The sequence below is a fragment of the Ranitomeya imitator genome, chromosome 3, assembly GCF_032444005.1.
Source record: "Ranitomeya imitator isolate aRanImi1 chromosome 3, aRanImi1.pri, whole genome shotgun sequence".
NCBI classification, from domain to species: domain Eukaryota; kingdom Metazoa; phylum Chordata; class Amphibia; order Anura; family Dendrobatidae; genus Ranitomeya; species Ranitomeya imitator.
Window position 1 is genome coordinate 792,647,767 of NC_091284.1, and position 20,416 is coordinate 792,668,182.

The 20,416-nt window shown below is 46.2% G+C and overlaps 1 protein-coding gene across 1 annotated transcript in view; it reads left to right on the forward strand.

Annotated features, from left to right (window-relative positions):
- Positions 1–20,416, forward strand: part of CNTN5 (contactin 5) — a 2,082,395-nt gene that overhangs the window by 1,944,984 nt on the left and 116,995 nt on the right. The window contains exons 20-21 of the mRNA XM_069759184.1: positions 11,648–11,718; positions 12,234–12,468. Of these exons, the coding sequence (XP_069615285.1) occupies positions 11,648–11,718; positions 12,234–12,468 (306 nt within the window). The remainder of the gene's footprint in view (positions 1–11,647; positions 11,719–12,233; positions 12,469–20,416) is intronic.

Genomic DNA, 20,416 nt, shown 5'->3' on the forward strand with positions numbered 1-20,416 from the left:
GGGCGCGGGCACAGAACCCGCAGACTTCCAGGTACAGCCCGCGGCAACAGGAGGCAAGGAGGGACAAGGAGGGCGGCAGCAGCACCCAGCAGTGCCACTCTCGTGTGGTAAACCTCTCCGGTGCAGGTTGGAGTCTAGCGTGGCCTCGCGTCTCCTCTCCGATTGATCCTCTCTGCCTGGCTACAGCGGGGCCGTGGTGGTCTCGGCTGCCGGGGAGGAGCAGACGACTTTATTTCTTTGCCCGTCAGGGCGATGCTGCAAGGCTCCGGTCTTTGATGATCTCCTCCTGCTGTGGTGACGACCTTGCTTCTCGTGCCTGCACACAGTGGTCAGGAGCGGTTCCTGCTTATGGAGCAGGAGCCCCGGTGCGAGTGCTGCGACCCGAGACTAGATAAAAGTCCGGCGGCCGAGACCTGCAGCGGTACCTGCTTCTAGATCGCGCGGGGAAGGAGGCACTGTCGGCTCCAGATCAGGCTCCTCCAAAAGCGGCACAAGCCCGGCGGCCGCTTGCAGGAACCCACAGGGGGGGCAACGTTGGGAGCGGTGAGGGGATGGGTGTCCGATCAGCGGTGGTGATAGGAGTCACTCACCGCTAGTCGCCGCATCTGTCTCTCCTCCCGTCTCAAACAGCAGCCGGGCTCCTCAGCTCCTGCCTGAAGAGGCGGCGCCGCTGCGTCTCTGTCCCCGGATCCTGCAGCCGCTGTCTTCGGCCGGCGATGCTTGTAAGGGGAGGTCTGTCCCGGTGCACCCAGCCACGGTGAGCTCCGTAGCTGCACTGCTAAAGTCCAGAGATCTGCCCTGAGGAGGGGGAGAGTTTCCTTCACGCTCCGCACCTGGCACCCTCGGTCCCCGTACCAGCCCAGCAGCTGGTTGTTGGCGCTCCAGGGGAGGGTTCTTCTGCCACTTACCTTAGAGTCAGATGCGGATTAGGAAGGCCTCCCCTCCAGCGGTGAGCGTTGTTCCCTGATGCAATGAAGGGGAGAAAGGGTTATAAATCCACTGCCCTAGGTTGCCCCAGAGCCCGATGAGGCAGTGTCTCCTCTGTGTATGAAGGAGAGAAAGGGGTGAGACCCTTCTCCCTTGTGGTGTGAGTCCTGATTTATTTCAGAGCCCGATGAGGCTTATTACAGTCCGCTGCTTACTTCCTCTTGTCAGGCAGCAGTACACAGGTGCCAAACCTCCCACCATGCGGCTCCAAGATGGCGCCCGTCTTCCTCAGGAGGGGGGAGAGCTGCACGCTGTTCAGAGTCCAAACCTCAGGATCCCCTGAGGCTAGAGACCCGATTTAGGGCTCAATTTGTTCCCAGCAGCTATATTAGCAGGATTGGCTCCCAATAAAGCTTTTCCTGGTCTCTATATTCGATTTGCGTCGCTTTGTATAGGGTTACAGACTGGAGCTCACAGCTCTTGCTTCTTCACATAGCAAGAGCTAGGCCACGCCCCCGGAAGTGATTGCTTTTGTTTTTTTACGTGACTGGTCTTTTTTTAGGTAGTCGTAGAAATAGTTAAGGTATCGACACTACAATCTTTTACGATGGCTTGAGCATGGCCACTCTGAAAAACACCAGAAAAAAGTGCTCAGAAAACTCTCAGAAGTATCTTCCTAATAATTTCTATGGAAAATCGTCTTGCCGTTCATGGATTCTAGAATGTGAGAGCCTTTTACATTCTTCAGTCTTTTAAAACACCAAGCAATTAAAAGAAGTGATCATACCATTCTTTAGGCATCTTCCCCTAGGAAGATGCTCCACACTTTACACGCCTATTTCAAAGTTTTGTATTTTCACCTTAAGAACACTAGCATTTTATTCATTGCTTAATGAAAAAAATAGGAAAATGCTAATAAAAAGATGCCCCAAAAATGTTGAAAAAGATAACCAAAAGCTCAAGCATTAGAAATAAATAAATAACTAAGAAGTTCGGGAAACAATCCAAAAAAGTACTTAATGAGAATGTTAAGAAAATGCCAGAAATAAAGATTCATGAAGCGTCAGCTGCTTGACGAACAAACTTTTTAGACAGCTAGAAAAAAAAACTCAATGTGAACTCAGAGTAATAGTTATCTACTGTGTAATTTTGTTTTTTAATTGGGCAGCTCGAGGAGAGAGGGAGACATTAGACAAAGTTCACCATTAATTTGGAGCCTGACTACAAAAATTTTCTTAATGTGGAGAATCTTCCAATCCTGAGCATTTGAAAAATAATCCCCTAAATTCAATAACTAATACTTTATTCCTCTGTGTGGTGGTACGGCAAGGGATTTAAACACTTGCTTCAAGGTTTTCCTAAATATTATAGATGATCATTGTCAAAAGGCGCCAAAGCCTTAGAACCTTGCAAAGAATATTTCTGTGTTGTTAGAGGAATTTACATGATGGGCCATCATTTCAAAACCTGCGACCTTTCAATGAAAATCCATAGCAAGATTCCTAATAAAATATTCTCATAAGACATGTAGATTTTGTAGTGAATTTCAGTGGATTTGAAGAAAAATTTGTGATGGAAACAACCAGATACTTCAGAACCTACCTCCTCGGGAAAGGAGGAACTGATCGCATAGATAATTTTTGGGAAAAGATATAGTATGCCTTGTAATTTATTTACTGAAATTTCTTTTATTTCTATTTGTAGGAGTAGTTTTAAGTAGAACTTCCATCTGGACTCGTAATTATAGGAAGAGCAAGGAATTTAATTACTAAAATACAAGTTATACTGAATATTTCCCCCAAAAAAATTATATAAAAATGTGTTCATCTCCTCCTGTTCTATAATATGCTGCATGCAGTTTGAATATTTGTTCAATGTGACCAGTTCCTTTAAAGGGACTCTGTCACCTGAATTTGGTGGGCTCTCTGTCCGGTCCGATGGGCGGTGTTTTCTCTCCTTTCATGCACCCCTTCCTTTCCCGCTGGCCGCAATATTATCTTGAATATGAGTCTGTTTCCTCTGTAGTTCACGCGTGTGCAATGCAATCTTGCCTTGCGCATGCACAGTATGCTTTGCCCAACTGCGGGCAAAGCCGAAAAGCATTAGTGCGCATGCGCAGCCGCACTATGTCCCGGAACACAGCAAAATACTTCCGGGACATAGTGCGGCTGCGCATGCGCACTAATGCTTTTCAGCTTTGCCCGCAGTTGGGCAAAGCATACTGCACGTTCGCAAGGTGAGATTGCATTGCGCACGCGTGAACTACGGAGGAAACACACTCATATTCAAGATAATATTGCGGCCAGCGGGAAAGGAGGGGGTGCATGAAAATTAGAGAAAACACCGCCCATCGGACCAGACAGAGAGCCCGCCAAATTCAGGTGACAGAGTCCCTTTAAAGGTGTGAACCTCAAAAAATCCTTAAGTTGGTCATAAATATGGCTGAACTACTTAGTTTTAGATTTCAATACTTGTGACATCATTGTTAGCCACATGTGTCACCTTCTGCCCCAAGTGTATCGATAAACCTGTAGCTTGCGTTTTTTTTTCTTGGATTTCGGAGACACTGTGACCGAAAATATTCTTTACTGGGCGAAACTCATGACAATGTTACTATTTATTGGCGCGTCCTTTAAATGTATTTGAATTTATCTATTTTTTTCCTGACATCCTCACAGTTATTTGCTGTTTGTTCTCACCCCTTGGAGGACCTCTTTTTTGCATAAAGAAGAACCTAGAGACTAATTTGAAGTTTTAGCAATAAATTAGCATCAACACTAAGAAACTTGTTGAAGTTTCTTTTTGCTAAATGGCTCCTCACTCCACTGTAGCTGTCAATTTACATTTTCTACTTGGATAAGTTATAGACTGCACTGCGTATGCTAATTTCCAACACACATTATTCAGACTTAATGCAGCCATGGGGCATGGTTTCTAACAAATAGCAACATGTTGGGTATGTATTAGCATTAAATGCGATCAATAACCATCATACAAGCTCTGTCTATGTAGTCACACACTGGGGGGCCATTTATGTATGAGCAGTTTAGCTGTGATGGTATATTTATGCTTTCATGCCATTTATCAGTGGTGAATGGAGACCTTCAAACTGTTTCTACAAGGCCAGGTGTAGAATAACAAGATGGCATCTATCAACCATGACCACAGGAGTAGAAAAATGATGTTAAGTAAGTGGTTCTGCTGATGGGATCCTACTCTGTCAGCTATTGTCACTTGGGGAAGAAATATGCAAGTGTAAAGGTCGACCAGGACAGTAGTCATGGCTGAGCTTTTTGGGTGTCTGATACCCTAGCCTACCTCTACAGGGAAAAGGTGTTCCTTATGTTGCATCTTGTACTGTTGCATCTTGTACTCATTACTCACTGTGCTATCAGTGTCCCCTTTGCTGCGCTGGCAAACGGTTGTTTCTGGATCCTAATGAATAGAGACACAGTCCAGGGCAATTCTCAACTGAACAAATGTATTTACTTCAGGACACAGCACATCCAAGTAGTCTCCAGCATTTCCATCACAGATTATACAGTAAATCACTTCATCTTTCCCTTCTCTGTTTCCTGCATCACTAAGTGTTTCCGGGGTCAGGGTGTCTCAGATGGCCCCTCCGCTTCCTCCCTGTGAAACGTTAAAACGGTGAAGCATCCATCTGCCCGTTTCGCACCGGACTTCAGAGATTCAGCCCACAAAGCTATCTGCCACTTTCTAGAGCAACCTGCTTGTACACTTTTACGGTGACCTCTTTGTCTTCCTCTGCTTTCTTCCTTTCTCTACTGTAGGATCTGCTGTACTATGCACTTCTCTATGTACCATGGATGGCTGGACACACGCTTGAACGTTACAGGGTTATCTGGCAGCTCGGGCATGTAGCCCACCTGAGCACTAAGGGGTCAGGCCCTCGACTGACTAATACAGGAAGACCCAGCTAACCCAGCTTATTCCCAGCTAACCCCTCCTACAGTTAACTCCTACAGTGCTATATACAGAGTAGCGACCTCTATGTCCCCATCTAGTGGTCATAACCCAAACTGTACTGTCCCTATTAAATACATGATGCATGGAATATATATTGGTAATACAGTATAAATATACATATATATACACAGTACATGTACAGTAGGAGAATGGGGATTTAAAGGGGTAAGGCTCTCAACCCCTTACACAAGTACTGAAAGACACCTATTAAACTGAACAGGAATTTCCAACCATAGAATCCGATTCCCAACTGATCCTCGAAGCAAAGGAGCCAAAGCCCAAGTTAAAGTCGTTGTCCAGTTTTGACAATCCCAACTTGTTAGAATGATTCCTTGATAATAAGCTGATCTCTGCAACAAAGTACTGACAGGATGGAAACTGTTAATACAAGCTGTGCTCAAACCACTCCATCTAGCAGGCCTCAGGGTCACCTGTTCTTTATCCTTTAACCCTTACATAGGGATCTGTGCAAAAACAAATTTACTGGGATAAATCCAGAGTGGCTGCTGGCCGGTGGAGCTGGCTGGAAGAGAATAGTCAGAATACTGGAACAGAACCAGGACATCAAAGTCAGGAACAAAACTGAATCAAATCATTCAGTCTAAACATAAGCCATGATCAAGAATGGGAATAAACAAGCTTGGAAGCAGGAGTAAACCAGAGTAAGGGAAACCTATAACTGGCAAGCAGAGACTGTATGTATCTACTTACTGTAGGTCTTTTCAACTTTTTACATTTTTGAAATGTTTTATCCTTGACCGTAAAGAATTGTGCCTCCACGAGACTGTTATATCCTCAGAAAACAGCATTTTCCTTTATTCTAATCATTTATCTACGATATGAAGGTTGATAATAGGCTTCAAGGTTTCATCCCTTGTAAGCTTGTTTGGACGGACTGGGTCCTGCCAATCAATTTGCTCTAAATCTACTCCGGAGTCTTACTTTTTTTTTGTTCAAATCTGGCTCCTAAACAGAACAAAATCTTGGACGCATGACCAAGGAGTGGTAGGAACCTTAAAAGTCAATCTCCATTAACGAGCCTTGCATCATGGTCAAGGATAATTTTCAATCCAGAAATTCATCTACAGACAATTCGCTTCAGGATAGTGGGGGATATTTGCCCCCGAGCAGTGAAAAGCAGAGTCTGGCTGGATGTGGGGGAAGTATGGAGTCTTATAGGCAATGCACCATGAGAGAAAGGTTTGCAAATTAGCTCTCTCACAGAATAACTAAGGCAAATACCACCTGGGAAAGGAACCCTACAAGTCAATGCCTGATACCTTAGCAAGCTATGCTGTGGCACTCAGCCATCCAGCCTTTGCTTTACCCTGATGAGAGGCAAACACCCCGAAACAGGCTGTCTGCCAATAAGTGTCTCGCATGGCATTTATCTTTGAACATGTTGAAAAGCTCTATAAAGGGTCAGACGTTAACTTATAGGGCAGATACCTTCTCCTAGACAGCACTTGCGAGATATTTTATTTTTCATTCTGCGAGACCGCTAATTTGCATAATTTTATCCCATGAAACATTGCCAGACTAAGCTGGTCTTCAGCAATATTTTATATTTCTCGAAGCTTCTTTACTTTTTTATTCACTTTATGACAGTCCAATCAGATTCCATTAATATCATGTAAAAGAAATTTTAATTCAAAACGATAATGTCCCAATCGCCGTAGACCGTTATATATACAGAGGATGCTGCAAATAAATTGGCAGCTGTCAGTGACGGACCCTTGGGCAGGCGAGATGGTTGGGCCATCACTGGAGACATTTGCCCCTATTTTCAATTACCAGCTGGATCCAAATTTTCCTTTTAGTTTTCATGTCTTAGTTATTTTAATTCAAGTTTAATTCAATATTGCGAAGATTTTTCAGCTTTTTCATTTCGGGGCTTTTTATTTGGACTCACCATCTGTACATCTGTTCCAAACTGTCAGGACAAGACGATGCAGAATGAAATGTTGTGTCATTTCAGCTTGTCATTAGAGCAGGGCTGTCTTCTTTATGTGCCTCATTACAAACAATTAATATGCAGAAGACTCCGAATATACTAATTATGTGTCAATATGCGAGTTTTAGAACCATATGAATGCAGTGATAAATTACACTGATAGTTACACATTACCCTGAACCATACGAACTGGAGGTTTGTACAAAATCCACATCGTCTGGCTCATGTGACATGGGACTGTGAAGCTCGGGAGCAGACTCATAATTAATTGGATTTTTTTAACGACATTAAACCAAAAAACAAGATCTGGTGACTGTAGAATTTCTACTAATGCTTGTATCTCAAATGGCAAATCCTCCTCCAAAAAAATACAAAAACCTCTCCAAATGTCTAGATTATGTGCATATATAAATACAGCTCTGGCAAAAATTAAGAGACCACCACATCAAAACCCTGTCAGGGGCAGCCCAATCTCCAGACCTGAACCCCATTGAAAACCTCTGGAATGTAATCAAGAGGATGATGGATAGTCACAAGCCATCAAACAAAGAAGAACTGCTTACATTTTTGCGCCAGACACAGTGTGAAAGACTGGTGGAAAGCATGCCAAGACGCATGAAAGCTGTGATTAAAAATCATGGTTATTCCACAAAATGTTGATTTCTGAACTCTTCCTGAGTTAAAACATTAGTATTGTTGTTTCTAAATGATTATGAACTTGTTTTCTTTGCAATATTTGAGGTCTGAAAGCGCTGTTTTTTTTTTAAATTTTGATCATTTTTCTTTTTCAGAAAAAAAATACAAAATTAATTGCTTGGAAATTCGGAGACATGTTGTCAGAAGTTTATAGAATAAAAGAACAATTTACCTTTTACTCAAAAATACACCTATAAAGAGAAAAATCAAACAACATTTTGCAGTGGTCTCTTAATTTTTGCCATGTCTATTCTGGGGATTTTACACTTTGTGTCAGAAAACAGAGCTCTGGCGGCTATACAGAAATATTAGGAAATAAATTGACATTATTTCTCTATCAATAAAAAAAAGCATTTGAAAAGCAATAATATGTGGGGAGTAATAGAACAACGTAGGACTATGTACTGTATAATGCCTATTACTCAGTTTGTATTTTCTTACCATAGTGAGTAGAGATGAGTACATTGATTCTCGGAACTATGGTCCAACGTCCTGGTCAGTTGTACCTGGCTAGATATGAGGCTTTTGACATCATTTGTGTGTCATGTCGCACAGCTTTCCAAAAAGTATCGTTTCTCCTTGCAGAGATTGACATGTTAACCATGCCGAGATGAGGAGACTTAAAGCTGCAATGCTCCTCTGGGAAATATGCTAATTATGCAAATTGTCTCTTCAGAGAGGAAGAGAACTAGAACTAGAAGGAAGGTAGCAATACTACAAGTCAATGTCGACAATTTAACGAGCCTTATCACATGCCTTAGGATAATAATAACGTTGCACAGATGACACCACAAGGACAGTAAGGCCATGTTCACATTGCGTCTATGGCATCCGTTAGACAGACTACGTTACATCATGGCATAACGCGGTGTAACGCAGTCCGTTAACGCCGCCATTATGCCCTATGTCGGACGCATCGCTAGCGCACGCCTACAATGGGTGTGTGCTAGCAATGTGCCGTCCTTGAGTGATAGACCCTGGGATGCGGGCTGCAGCGTTTCCAGGTCCGTCACTGCTAGCGCAGATAGAGCATCCGCTAGCTCTATCTGCGCTAGCGCTATATCACATCGGCACTTGCGTTAACAGCAGCCCATTAACGCATGTGTTGAATGGGCTGCTATTAACGCAGTGTGACCCTGGCCTAAGAGATTGACCTGGATGATGGACCGGGGCCTCATGAATTGATGCGATCATCTACAGTCATGGCCAACAGTATTAACACCCCTGCAATTCTGTCAGATAATACTCAGTTTCTTCCTGAAAATGATTGCAAACACAAATTATTTGGTATTATTATCTTCATTTCATTTGTCTTAAATGAAAAAACACTAAAAGAATTGTCCTAAAGCCAAATTGGATATAATTCCACACCAAACATAAAAAAGGGGGTGGACAAAAGTATTGGCACTGTTCAAAAAATCATGTGATGCTTCTCTAATTTGTGTAATTAACAGCACCTGTAATTTACCTGTGGCACCTAACAGGTGTTGGCAATAACTAAATCACACTTGCAGCCAGTTGACATGGATTAAAGTTGACTCAACCTCTGTCCTGTGTCCTTGTGTGTACCACGTTGAGAATGGAGAAAAGAAAGAAGACCAAAGAACTGTCTGAGGACTTGAGAAACCAAATTGTGAGGAAGCATGAGCAATCTCAAGGCTACAAGTCCATCTCCAAAGACCTGAATGTTCCTGTGTCTACCGTGCGCAGTGTCATCAAGAAGTTTAAAGAACATGGCACTGTGGCTAACCTCCCTAGATGTGGATGGAAAAGGAAAATTGACAAGAGATTTCAACACAAGATTGTGCGGATGTTGGGTAAAGAACCTCGACTAACATCCAAACAAGTTCAAGCTGCCCTGCAGTCCGAGGGTACAACAGTGTCAACCTGTACTATTCGTCGGCATCTGAATGAAAAGGGACTGTATGGTATGAGACCCAGGAAGACCCCACTACTTACCCCGAGACATAAAATAGCCAGGCTGGAGTTTGCCGAAACTTACTTAAAAAAGCCTAAAACGTTTTGGAAGAATGTTCTCGGGTCAGATGAGACAAAAGTAGAGCTTTTTGGGCAAAGGCATCAACATAGAGTTTACAGGAGAAAAAAAGAGGCATTCAAAGAAAAGAACACGGTCTTACAGTCAAACATGGCAGAGGTTTGCTGATGTTTTGGGGTTGCTTTGCTGCCTCTGGCACTGGACTGCTTGACCGTGTGCATGGCATTATGAACTCTGAAGACTACCAACAAATTTTGCAGCATAATGTAGGGCCCAGTGTGAGAAAGCTGGGTCTCCCTCAGAGGTCATGGGTCTTCCAACAGGACAATGACCCAAAACACACTTCAAAAAGCACTATAAAATGGTTCTAGAGAAAGCACTGGAGACTTCTAAGGTGGCCAGCAATGAGTCCAGACCTGAATCCCATGGAACACCTGTGGAGAGATCTAAAATTGGCAGTTTGGAGAAGGCACCCTTCAAATATCAGGGACCTGGAGCAGTTTGCCAAAGAAGAATGGTCTAAAATTCCAGCAGAGCATTGTAAGAAACTCATTGATGGTTACCGGAAGCGGTTGGTCGCAGTTATTTTGGCTAAAGGTTGTGCAACCAAGTATTAGGCTGTGGGTGCCAATACTTTTGTTTGGCCCATTTTCGGAGTTTTGTGTGAAATGATCAATGTTTTGCTTTTTGCTTCATTCTCTTTTGTGTTTTTTCATTTAAGACAAATGAAATGAAGATAATAATACCAAATAATTTGTGTTTGCAATCATTTTCAGGAAGAAAATTAGTATTATCTGACAAAATTGCAGGGGTGTCAATACTTTTGACCATGACTGTATAAGGGCACAGTCAGACGGCTGTATAAATCGGATCAAGATCAGACCCCAATGCGTGGACAGGCCTCGGATATCCTGACCTGGGAGTGACAGCTGCATAGAAATATATGAAGCTGTCACACTTGGGTAAGGAGAGTCGTGGCCAGTCCAGCCATTGGGGTCTGATCTCAATTATCTCAGTCCGATGTATACGGCCGTCTGACGGCACCCTAATAGTGACCTTTTTAGTAAAAAAGTATCGAAAAGATGGACAATCCCTTTAAAAATGTCCACATTCTTTGGTGTTTTGTGCCTATTTTTTGTTTGTTTTGTTTTGTTTGTTTTTATTTACCCCTTTTTTAAAGTATGGAATAGTTTATGTGGGTTCAACATTTTTTTAGCTTACCATTGTGGTTGCGTTTTTTAAAAATATTTATTAAGAATGCTTTAAAAACTCTGATCCAGCTTCCTATTTCAAAGGTCTATGGTGCCTATGGTGCAGGTTTTTTCAGCTTGAAAAAAAAGGAACATGTATTTTCTTGACGCATTTCTGCTTGAAGAAAATTACTCAAAGATTGACTACTGGATAGAGATTAGTGAATTTATTTTGCTTGACCCTGATCCAGCATTCAAAACAGTTGTCAGATGTGAGCAGAGGGAACCTTCTCGTACATGAAGGCAACCCAGACTCCTCTTCTGATTAGTGGGCTCGGTGCAATGTCATGTGTGACTCATGACTAGAGTTGAGCAAATTTTTCATTATTCGGTTTGGATTACATTCGCCGGCGAATATGTCTTTTGCAATTTTCGTTAAACATAGCCCAACATGGTAGGAGTCAATGGGTGTAGAAATTAGCAAATATGTTCAGAAATTATCATCAAACATAAACTTGGCATGAATAGGGTACCAATATGGCACAAACATGGCAAATTCAAATTCGGCGATCATTTCCCAACATATTTGCTCAACTCTAGTCATGACAATGGTGATGTCGCACCGCGGCACTGGGATTGCAATTCAGTAGAGACACAGAGGATTTGTCCAATTGCCATGGAATACTGAGAGCGGTCCATGGACCAGGGTCTTGCAAGGTCATTTGCACATCTCTACTACTGGATCAGTTGAAGAAGAGAAATTGTCCCGTACTAAAAAAAAAGCCCAGTTCAAAATAAAGTTCTGAAAAATCCACATCAAAACATTGTTGTGTGAACATACCTTAATAAAATGGAATGTAAAACTCTATTAATTTTATTTTCTTCTTCTTTTAGTGCCAAAAACTCCTCCAGCAAATGTCAGCGGGGGCAGTGGAAGACGTCATGAATTAGTGATTACTTGGGAGGTATGTAAATCTTCTTGTGGCCATTATCCTTAATTTTCCATTAATATGTTTGCATTCAGTGTGCTTTGGGGGACAGTCTGTATACATTAGTTTGTACGCACAGATCCAGGACCATGCTGGATCTCAAAGTTTGAGAAAGACTGGTGATGAAGCAAGGTACCCTGTCCTCAATGATACTAGTGAGATTGGGTAGAATTGGGGCACCATCAAGTAGACTTTTTGGCAAAACTTTTACAGGTCTCGGATAGCAGTGAGAGGCCATTTTACAGTGCTCTCTTTTATCAAGGGCCGTTGCTGGAGCTATTACATAATCCTATATAAAGTGTTCAGGTTCAACTGTACAATGTTGGTGGTTGTTTGGGAAGGCAAAAGGTTCCCTCTGAGGTAGCCTCCATGATGCTATTGTGGTCCAAATGCAATCTGTTCGGCCTTGGGGTAGAGGAAAGATAGACCAGTTTTGATAAAAAAAGAACATTTAGTAAAACCTGGATTATCTCATTTTTTGCTCATTGCAGCCTGTCTCCGAAGAGTTTCAGAACGGTGAAGGATTTGGATACATTGTGGCCTTCAGGCCTAACGACACCAGAGGATGGAAGGAGAAAATGGTGACTTCTTCGGATGCCTCTAAGTTTATCTACAGGGACGAGAGCACCCCACCACTCACCCCTTTTGAAGTGAAGGTTGGCGTATACAACAATAAAGGAGACGGACCCTTTAGTGACATCGTGTTCATCTGCTCTGCAGAAGGAGGTGAGTTATAATGGGAAAACTTTTGCTGCGGAACCAACCACTTTATATAGTCGAGTGATCTACAACTATCAGGTGTTTATCAATGGATATAGCTATAAGGTTTTATACACTGAGAACAGAGACATATCTTGAGGCTTTGGTGCATTGATAGGTCTTTCTATATACCAACTCATGCAGCAAAAGGTGTGTTGGCATGGTACATGAGACTCACATGCTGTTTGATTGGGCCATATAAGCAAGGAACACAGTGAATTCTGGGCTATAGCTTTCTCTTAAAATTGACAGGACAGGGATCTAAAACTCACAAGCTTTTTCTTTAAGAGTATTAGGGCTAGCGGAACGCACCAAATAATAAGACAGATAGAGTATGGTGCGTTCGCAGCCCGGGGTCCACCGTGCAGAGATGGAACCTGCTGCCAAGTAATGACGGACTATATGGCGGTACAAAGTGAATACACACATGGGCTAACCTCACCCTGTGTGAAGGAAGCGAACCCTGTTACGTCACAGGGCCGTGGTACCGCACCAAAAGCGCAAGCAACGAGTCTCAGAACTCAATCACAAGACACAGGATTTGAGTACATAGACCTCATGCGCTCGACACCGCTACTGAGGTGTCAGAGTGACAGCAATAGAAGCACAAGAGTGCATGCAGTGCCGCACTGGCGAACGCCACTAACCACCCAGGCTTGGGTCAGGAAAGCGCTGTGAAAGCACAAGGTGCCGCACTGGCGGTCACAGCAATAAGACGCTGTATTGTGTGTTTACGTGCTGATGGCTAAGTCGGGCGCTAGATAGCAAACATACACCTTCCGCAAACAGTCATCCAATAGGGAGGGTTATTTAAAGAGCGACTTTCACTCACAACACACACACATTTACAAATGTACACTAGCGCATGGCCGTGCGGTCATGCGCAACTTATATAGTTGCAGCACGTTCAGGACCTTCCAATAAAGGACCAATGGGAAGCTGCTACCAAAGTTTTGCCCTTTCAGGACCTTCCTGGAGGACCAATGGGATGTGCTGCAGTACCTGAGCATGTGACCCTCGATCTCCAATGGGAGATCTTGCCCTGGGCATGCTCAGAAAGAGAAAAGCAGGACTTAGCCCCAAAAGCATCTGCTCGCCGCTGCCCAACACTGACTTCAATGGCAGAAGCAGGAAAAGCAGCAGTAACTCTTTGTACAGAGTGAGACTGAGCAAGACGCTGGGACCGACGTCTCTGCTGAGCAGACTCCACTGCGGCTGGATAAGAATGGGAGACCGCAGCGGAGATGGCTCGAGATTCCCCTTGTGCAGAAGCGGGAACTCGACACCTAACATTACCCCCCTCCTAGGACCCCCCCCCTCCTTGGGCCTCGCTACGCTCGAAGGCAGCAATGAGCTGTGGGGCTCGAATGTTTTCAGCAGGCTCCCAGGACCTGTCCTCTGGGCCATAACCCGTCCAATCCACCAGATAGAACTTTTTGCCACGTACCACCTTGTACCCCAAAATAGCGTTCACCTCGTAATCGTCCGTAGACGAACCCGATGTCCCGGCAGATGACTCGGAAAACCGGGACATGTATACGGGTTTCAAGAGGGACACATGAAAGGTGTCGGTGATACCCAAGCGTGGAGGAAGGGCCAGACGGTAGACCACAGGGTTAACCTGTTCAAGGACCTTGAAGGGACCCAAGTAGCGAGGTGCAAACTTAGTGGACTCAACACGCAGCCTGATGTTACAGGCGGAGAGCCACACTAAGTCGCCAGGAGCAAAGGTCGGAGCGGGACGCCGATGAGCATCGGCGGAGGACCTCATTCTCTTCTTGGAGGCCCGAATGGCATCCTGAGTGCGGTCCCAAATGTCCCGTGCCTCCACAGCCCAGTCTGCCACCCTGGAGTCAGCAGAAGACACAGGCATGGGCACAGGGACACGCGGATGCTGGCCGTAATTTAGGAGGAATGGAGTCTGACCGGTGGAGTCGGCTACGGCGTTGTTAAGCACAAACTCTGCCCATGGTAGCAAGGATGCCCAGTCATCCTGCCTGGCAGAAACAAAATGTCGTAAATATGTGACCAAGGTCTGGTTGGCCCTCTCTACCAACCCATTTGTCTTGGGATGATATGCCGAAGAGAGATTCAACTCAATACTGAGTAGACGACAAAGCTCTCTCCAGAATCGAGACGCAAACTGGGGACCCCGGTCACTAACAATTTTGCCTGGCATACCGTGTAGTCGAAAGATATGTTTGATGAACAGGACAGCCAACGCTCATGCAGAAGGTAGCCGTGGAAGAGGCACCAAGTGCACCATTTTGGAAAAATAGTCGGTGATCACCCAAATAATGGTGCAGTTACGAGACTTGGGTAAGCCCACCACAAAGTCCATCCCGACCATCTCCCAGGGCCTGTCCGCCACCGGCAGAGGGTAAAGCAAACCAGCTGGCCATTGCCGAGGGGACTTGTTCTTGGTGCAAGAGACACACGCCCGAACATATTCTGTGACATCACGAGCCATATGCGGCCACCAGTATGTCCTCGCCAGTAAATCAGATGTCCTTTTGGAACCAAAATGTCCACCCACCCTGGACGAGTGTGCCCAAGAGAGAACCTCCGGTCGCAAACTGGATGGTACAAAAGTCTTGCCCGGAGGCACAGACTCTAGCGAAACCGGGGCCACAGTTCTCAAGCTCTCGGTGGGGACAATAAGCCGAGGCTCCTCTTCCTCCTCCGCAGATGACACAACGGAGCGAGAGAGAGCGTCGGCCCGAATGTTCTTCTCCCCAGAAAGAAAATGGAGGGTGAAATGAAACCGGGAGAAGAATAAGGACCATCTGGCCTGGCGAGAATTCAACCGCTGGGCTGTCTGCAGGTACACCAAATTTTTATGGTCTGTGAAGACTTGGAAGGGAAAACGTGCTCCCTCCAAGAGATGTCTCCACTCCGAGAAAGCCAACTTCATGGCTAGCAACTCCCTGACCCCGATGGAATAATTCCTCTCTGCTGGTGAGAAGGTCTTAGAAAAGAAGAAGCAAGGATGCTTCCGACCTTGAGCATCCTTTTGGAAGAGGACTGCTCCAGCACCAACAGAAGAGGCATCCACCTCCATGATAAATGGCTTATCAACATCGGGGCGATGTAGGATGGGAGCGCTAGCGAAGTGTGACTTTATGGAGTTAAAAGCCTTGGAGACCTCCTCAGACCACAATTTGGGATTTGCCCCTTTCTTGGTGAGGGCAACCAAGGGAGCTACCAAAGTTGAGAAGTGCGGAATGAACTGGCGATAATAATTAATGAACCCAATAAAGCGCTGCACCGCTTTAAGAGAATGGGGTTCCTGCCAGTCCATCACAGCCTGTAGTTTGGCAGGATCCATAGCCAATCCCTGGGCAGAGATGATGTAGCCTAGGAAAGGTAAGGACTCCTGCTCGAACATACACTTCTCCAACTTGGCATAGAGGGAGTTTGCCCGTAGGAGGTCAAAGACTTTGCAAACATCTCTCCGGTGGGAGTCAATATCTGGAGAGTAGATGAGAATATCATCCAGATAGACTACGACCGAGGTGGAAAGCATATCCCGGAAGATGTCGTTCACAAAGTCTTGGAAAACGGCTGGGGCATTGCAGAGCCCGAAGGGCATCACCAGATATTCATAGTGCCCATCCCTGGTGTTAAAAGCCGTCTTCCATTCGTCCCTCTCACGGATGCGAATCAGGTTGTAAGCACCCCGCAGATCTAATTTAGTAAATACCCTTGCTCCCCGAAGCCTATCGAAGAGCTCAGATATCAAGGGCAAAGGATACTTATTCTTAACGGTGATGGCGTTAAGACCCCTGTAGTCTATGCATGGACGCAATTCCCCATTCTTCTGCACGAAGAAGAACCCTGCCCCAGCAGGTGACACTGACTTCCTAATGAATCCTCTTGCCAGATTTTCCTGGATGCACTGTGACATTGCCTCCGTCTCCGGGAGAGATAACGGATAGACTCGACCCCGGGGAGGCTCAGCACCAGGCAAGAGATCAATAGGACAGTCATAGGGGCGATGGGGCGGAAGGATCTCCGCCGCCTTTTTGGAGAACACATCTGCATAAGACCAATACTGCTTGGGGAGAGAGGATAGATCTGCGGGTACCTCTGTAGTAGCAACCTGAACGCACTCCCTCTGACACCTACCCCCACAAGATTCGCCCCATCCCAGAATTCTGCCTGAGGACCACTCGATATGAGGAGAGTGGTACCGTAGCCAAGGTATTCCCAACAGGACCTCATCAATTCCCTCAGGAATGACGAGCAGAGATATAATCTCCTGATGAGATGGCGACATGGACAGAGTAAAAGGGATGGTCTGGTGTGTTATCTGTGAGGGCAGTGTCGACCCATTCACCACTCGTACCATTACTGGTTGAGCTAGCATAACCAGGGGTATTGCGTGACGTTGGGCGAAGGCAGAAGACATAAAATTGCCCTCCGCCCCAGAATCCACGCAGAGCTCTACCGAGTGGGAGAATGAGCCTATAATAATTGTCCCCTTAAAGGACAATTTAGAGGCAAACGTCGCCGTGTCTAGTGTACCTCCACCTACTACCACTAGATGCTGACGTTTCCTCGACCGCTGAGGACATCTGGTGGCTAGATGTCCTGACTGCTGGCAAACATGACAGACCTTGAGTGCACAAGCGGTCCGGGACTTAGATCCCGCTTGTGACACTTCCATGGCCTCATGTGACTCAGGAACCAGGACCGGAGATTCCAGAGGTTTGGCAAAGGTAGGAGCCAGCCGAAACCTCTGCCTACACTGGGCTCGCTCTAACCTCCGCTCGTTAAAACAGAGGTCAATTCGAGTGAAGACAGTTATTAACTCCTCCACTGTGGCAGGAATCTCCCTAGTGGCCAAAGCGTCCTTAACTTGATCAGCCAGGCCCCTCCAAAATATGGGGATAAGGGCTTTATCCGACCAGTCCAGCTCAGAAGCTAAAGTGCGGAATTGGACGGCAAAATGACTGACCAAGGACTCACCCTGAGTTAATGCCAGCAGTTGGAGCGCAGTATCATGGGTGACTTGAGGTCCTAAAAAGACCTGTTTCAGAGTGCTCAGGAACAGCGGAGCACTCTGCACCACATGATTGCCACGCTCCCACAGCGGCGTAGCCCATTCCAACGCCCTGTCCGACAAGAGAGACACTATAAATCCCACCTTAGCCCGCTCTGTGGGAAAACGTGCAGCCAGGAGCTCGAGGTGAATAGAGCACTGACTCACGAATCCACTACAAAATTTGCTATCACCAGAAATTTTTTCTGGCAGCGGGAGGCGAGATAATGTCGGAACAGGGGTGGCAATGGACAAGGTTGCTGCAGCCACGCTAGCAGCCTGTACAGCAACTGCGGTAACATCCACAGCTGAGGTTGAGCTCTCGAGAGCCGCCAACCTACCCTCCAGCTGCTGGATATACCGCAAGGATTGCTGTTTGTCCGTCATTACTAGCCAGACCCTGGCGCTAGTGTAATGTTAGGGCTAGCGGAACGCACCAAATAATAAGACAGATAGAGTATGGTGCGTTCGCAGCCCGGGGTCCACCGTGCAGAGATGGAACCTGCTGCCAAGTAATGACGGACTATATGGCGGTACAAAGTGAATACACACATGGGCTAACCTCACCCTGTGTGAAGGAAGCGAACCCTGTTACGTCACAGGGCCGTGGTACCGCACCAAGAGCGCAAGCAACGAGTCTCAGAACTCAATCACAAGACACAGGATTTGAGTACATAGACCTCATGCGCTCGACACCGCTACTGAGGTGTCAGAGTGACAGCAATAGAAGCACGAGAGTGCATGCAGTGCCGCACTGGCGAACGCCACTAACCACCCAGGCTTGGGTCAGGAAAGCGCTGTGAAAGCACAAGGCGCCGCACTGGCGGTCACAGCAATAAGACGCTGTATTGTGTGTTTACGTGCTGATGGCTAAGTCGGGTGCTAGATAGCAAACATACACCTTCCGCGAACAGTCATCCAATAGGGAGGGTTATTTAAAGAGCGACTTTCACTCACAACACACACACATTTACAAATGTACACTAGCGCATGGCCGTGCGGCGGTCATGCGCAGCTTATATAGTTGCAGCACGTTCAGGACCTTCCAATAAAGGACCAATGGGAAGCTGCTACCAAAGTTTTGCCCTTTCAGGACCTTCCTGGAGGACCAATGGGATGTGCTGCAGTACCTGAGCATGTGACCCTCGATCTCCAATGGGAGATCTTGCACTGGGCATGCTCAGAAAGAGAAAAGCAGGACTTAGCCCCAAAAGCATCTGCTCACCGCTGCCCAACACTGACTTCAATGGCAGAAGCAGGAAAAGCAGCAGTAACTCTCTGTACAGAGTGAGACTGAGCAAGATGCTGGGACCGACGTCTCTGCTGAGCAAACTCCACTGCGGCTGGATAAGAATGGGAGACCGCAGCGGAGATGGCTCGAGATTCCCCTTGTGCAGAAGCGGGAACTCGACACCTAACAAAGAGGGTGGTGTAAGAAGGACTCTGTCACTCTCTGTCAGTGGGCAGGTGAAGCAGGACTTGCAGGCTTTCTCTCTAAAAGGGTGGTGTAAGAAGGACTCACAGGCGCTCTTTGTCAGAGGGCAGGTGAAGCAGGACTCGAAGGCTTTCTCTATAAAAGGGTGGTGTAAGAAGGACTCACAGGTGCTCTCTGTCAGTGGGCAGGGGAAGCAGGACTCACAGGCTTTCTCTATAAGAGGGTGGTGTAAGAAGGACTCACAGGTGCTCTCTGTCAGTGGGCAGGTGAAGCAGGACTCGCAGGCTTTCTCTATAAAAGGGTGGTGTAAGAAGGACTCACAGGTGCTCTCTGTCAGTGGGCAGGTGAAGCAGGACTTGCAGGCTTTCTCTATAAGAGGGTGGTGTAAGAAGGACTCACAGGCGCTCTCTGTCAGAGGGCAGGTGAAGCAGGACTCGCAGGCCTTCTCTATAAAAGGGTGGTGTAAGAAGGACTCACAGGCGCTCTCTTTCAGTGGGCAGGGGAAGCAGGACTCACAGGCTTTCTCTATAAGAGGGTGGTGTAAGAAGGACTCACAGGTGCTCTCTGTCAGTGGGCAGGTGAAGCAGGACTCGCAGGCTTTCTCTATAAAAGGGTGGTGTAAGAAGGACTCACAGGCGCTCTCTGTCAGAGGGCAGGTGAAGCAGGACTCGCAGGCTTTCTCTATAAGAGGGTGGTGTGAAAAGGACACACAAGCACTCTCTGTTACTGGGCAGGGGAAGCAGGACTCACAGGCTTTCTCTATAAGAGGGTGGTGTAAGAAGGATTCACAGGCGCTCTCTGTCAGTGGGCAGGGGAAGGAGGACTCACAGGCATTCTCTATAAGAGGGTGATGTAAGAAGGACTCACAAGCACTCTCTGTCACTGGGCAGGTGAAGCAGGACTCACAGGCTTTCTCTATGAGAGGGTGGTGTAAGAAGGATTCACAGGCGCTCTCTGTCTTTGGGCAGGTGAAGCAGGACTCACAGGCTTTCTCTATGAGAGGGTGCTGTAAGAAGGACTCACAGGTGCTCTCTGTCAGTGGGCAGGGGAAGCAGGACTCGCAGGCTTTCTCTATAAGAGGTTGGTGTAAGAAGGACTCACAGGCGCTCTCTGTCAGTGGGAGTGGGAACAAGTGCTCACAGGCTTTCTTTACAAGTGGGGGGGAGGGAAGCGGGACACAAGCTTTCTCTATAAGAGGGAAGATATTTTGGACTCTTTGGCTTTCTCTAAAAATTGACAGATAATTAAAATTCACATGCTTTCTCTATAAGAGGGTTGTGTAAGAATGATTCACAGGCTTTCTCTATGAGTCAAAGTGGGAACAAGGACTCACAGTCTCTATATATACCGTAAGTGGGAGTGGGAAAAAGAACTCACAGGCTTTCTCTACAAGTGGGGTATAAAACAGGACAATGGCATTCTCTATAAATGGGTGG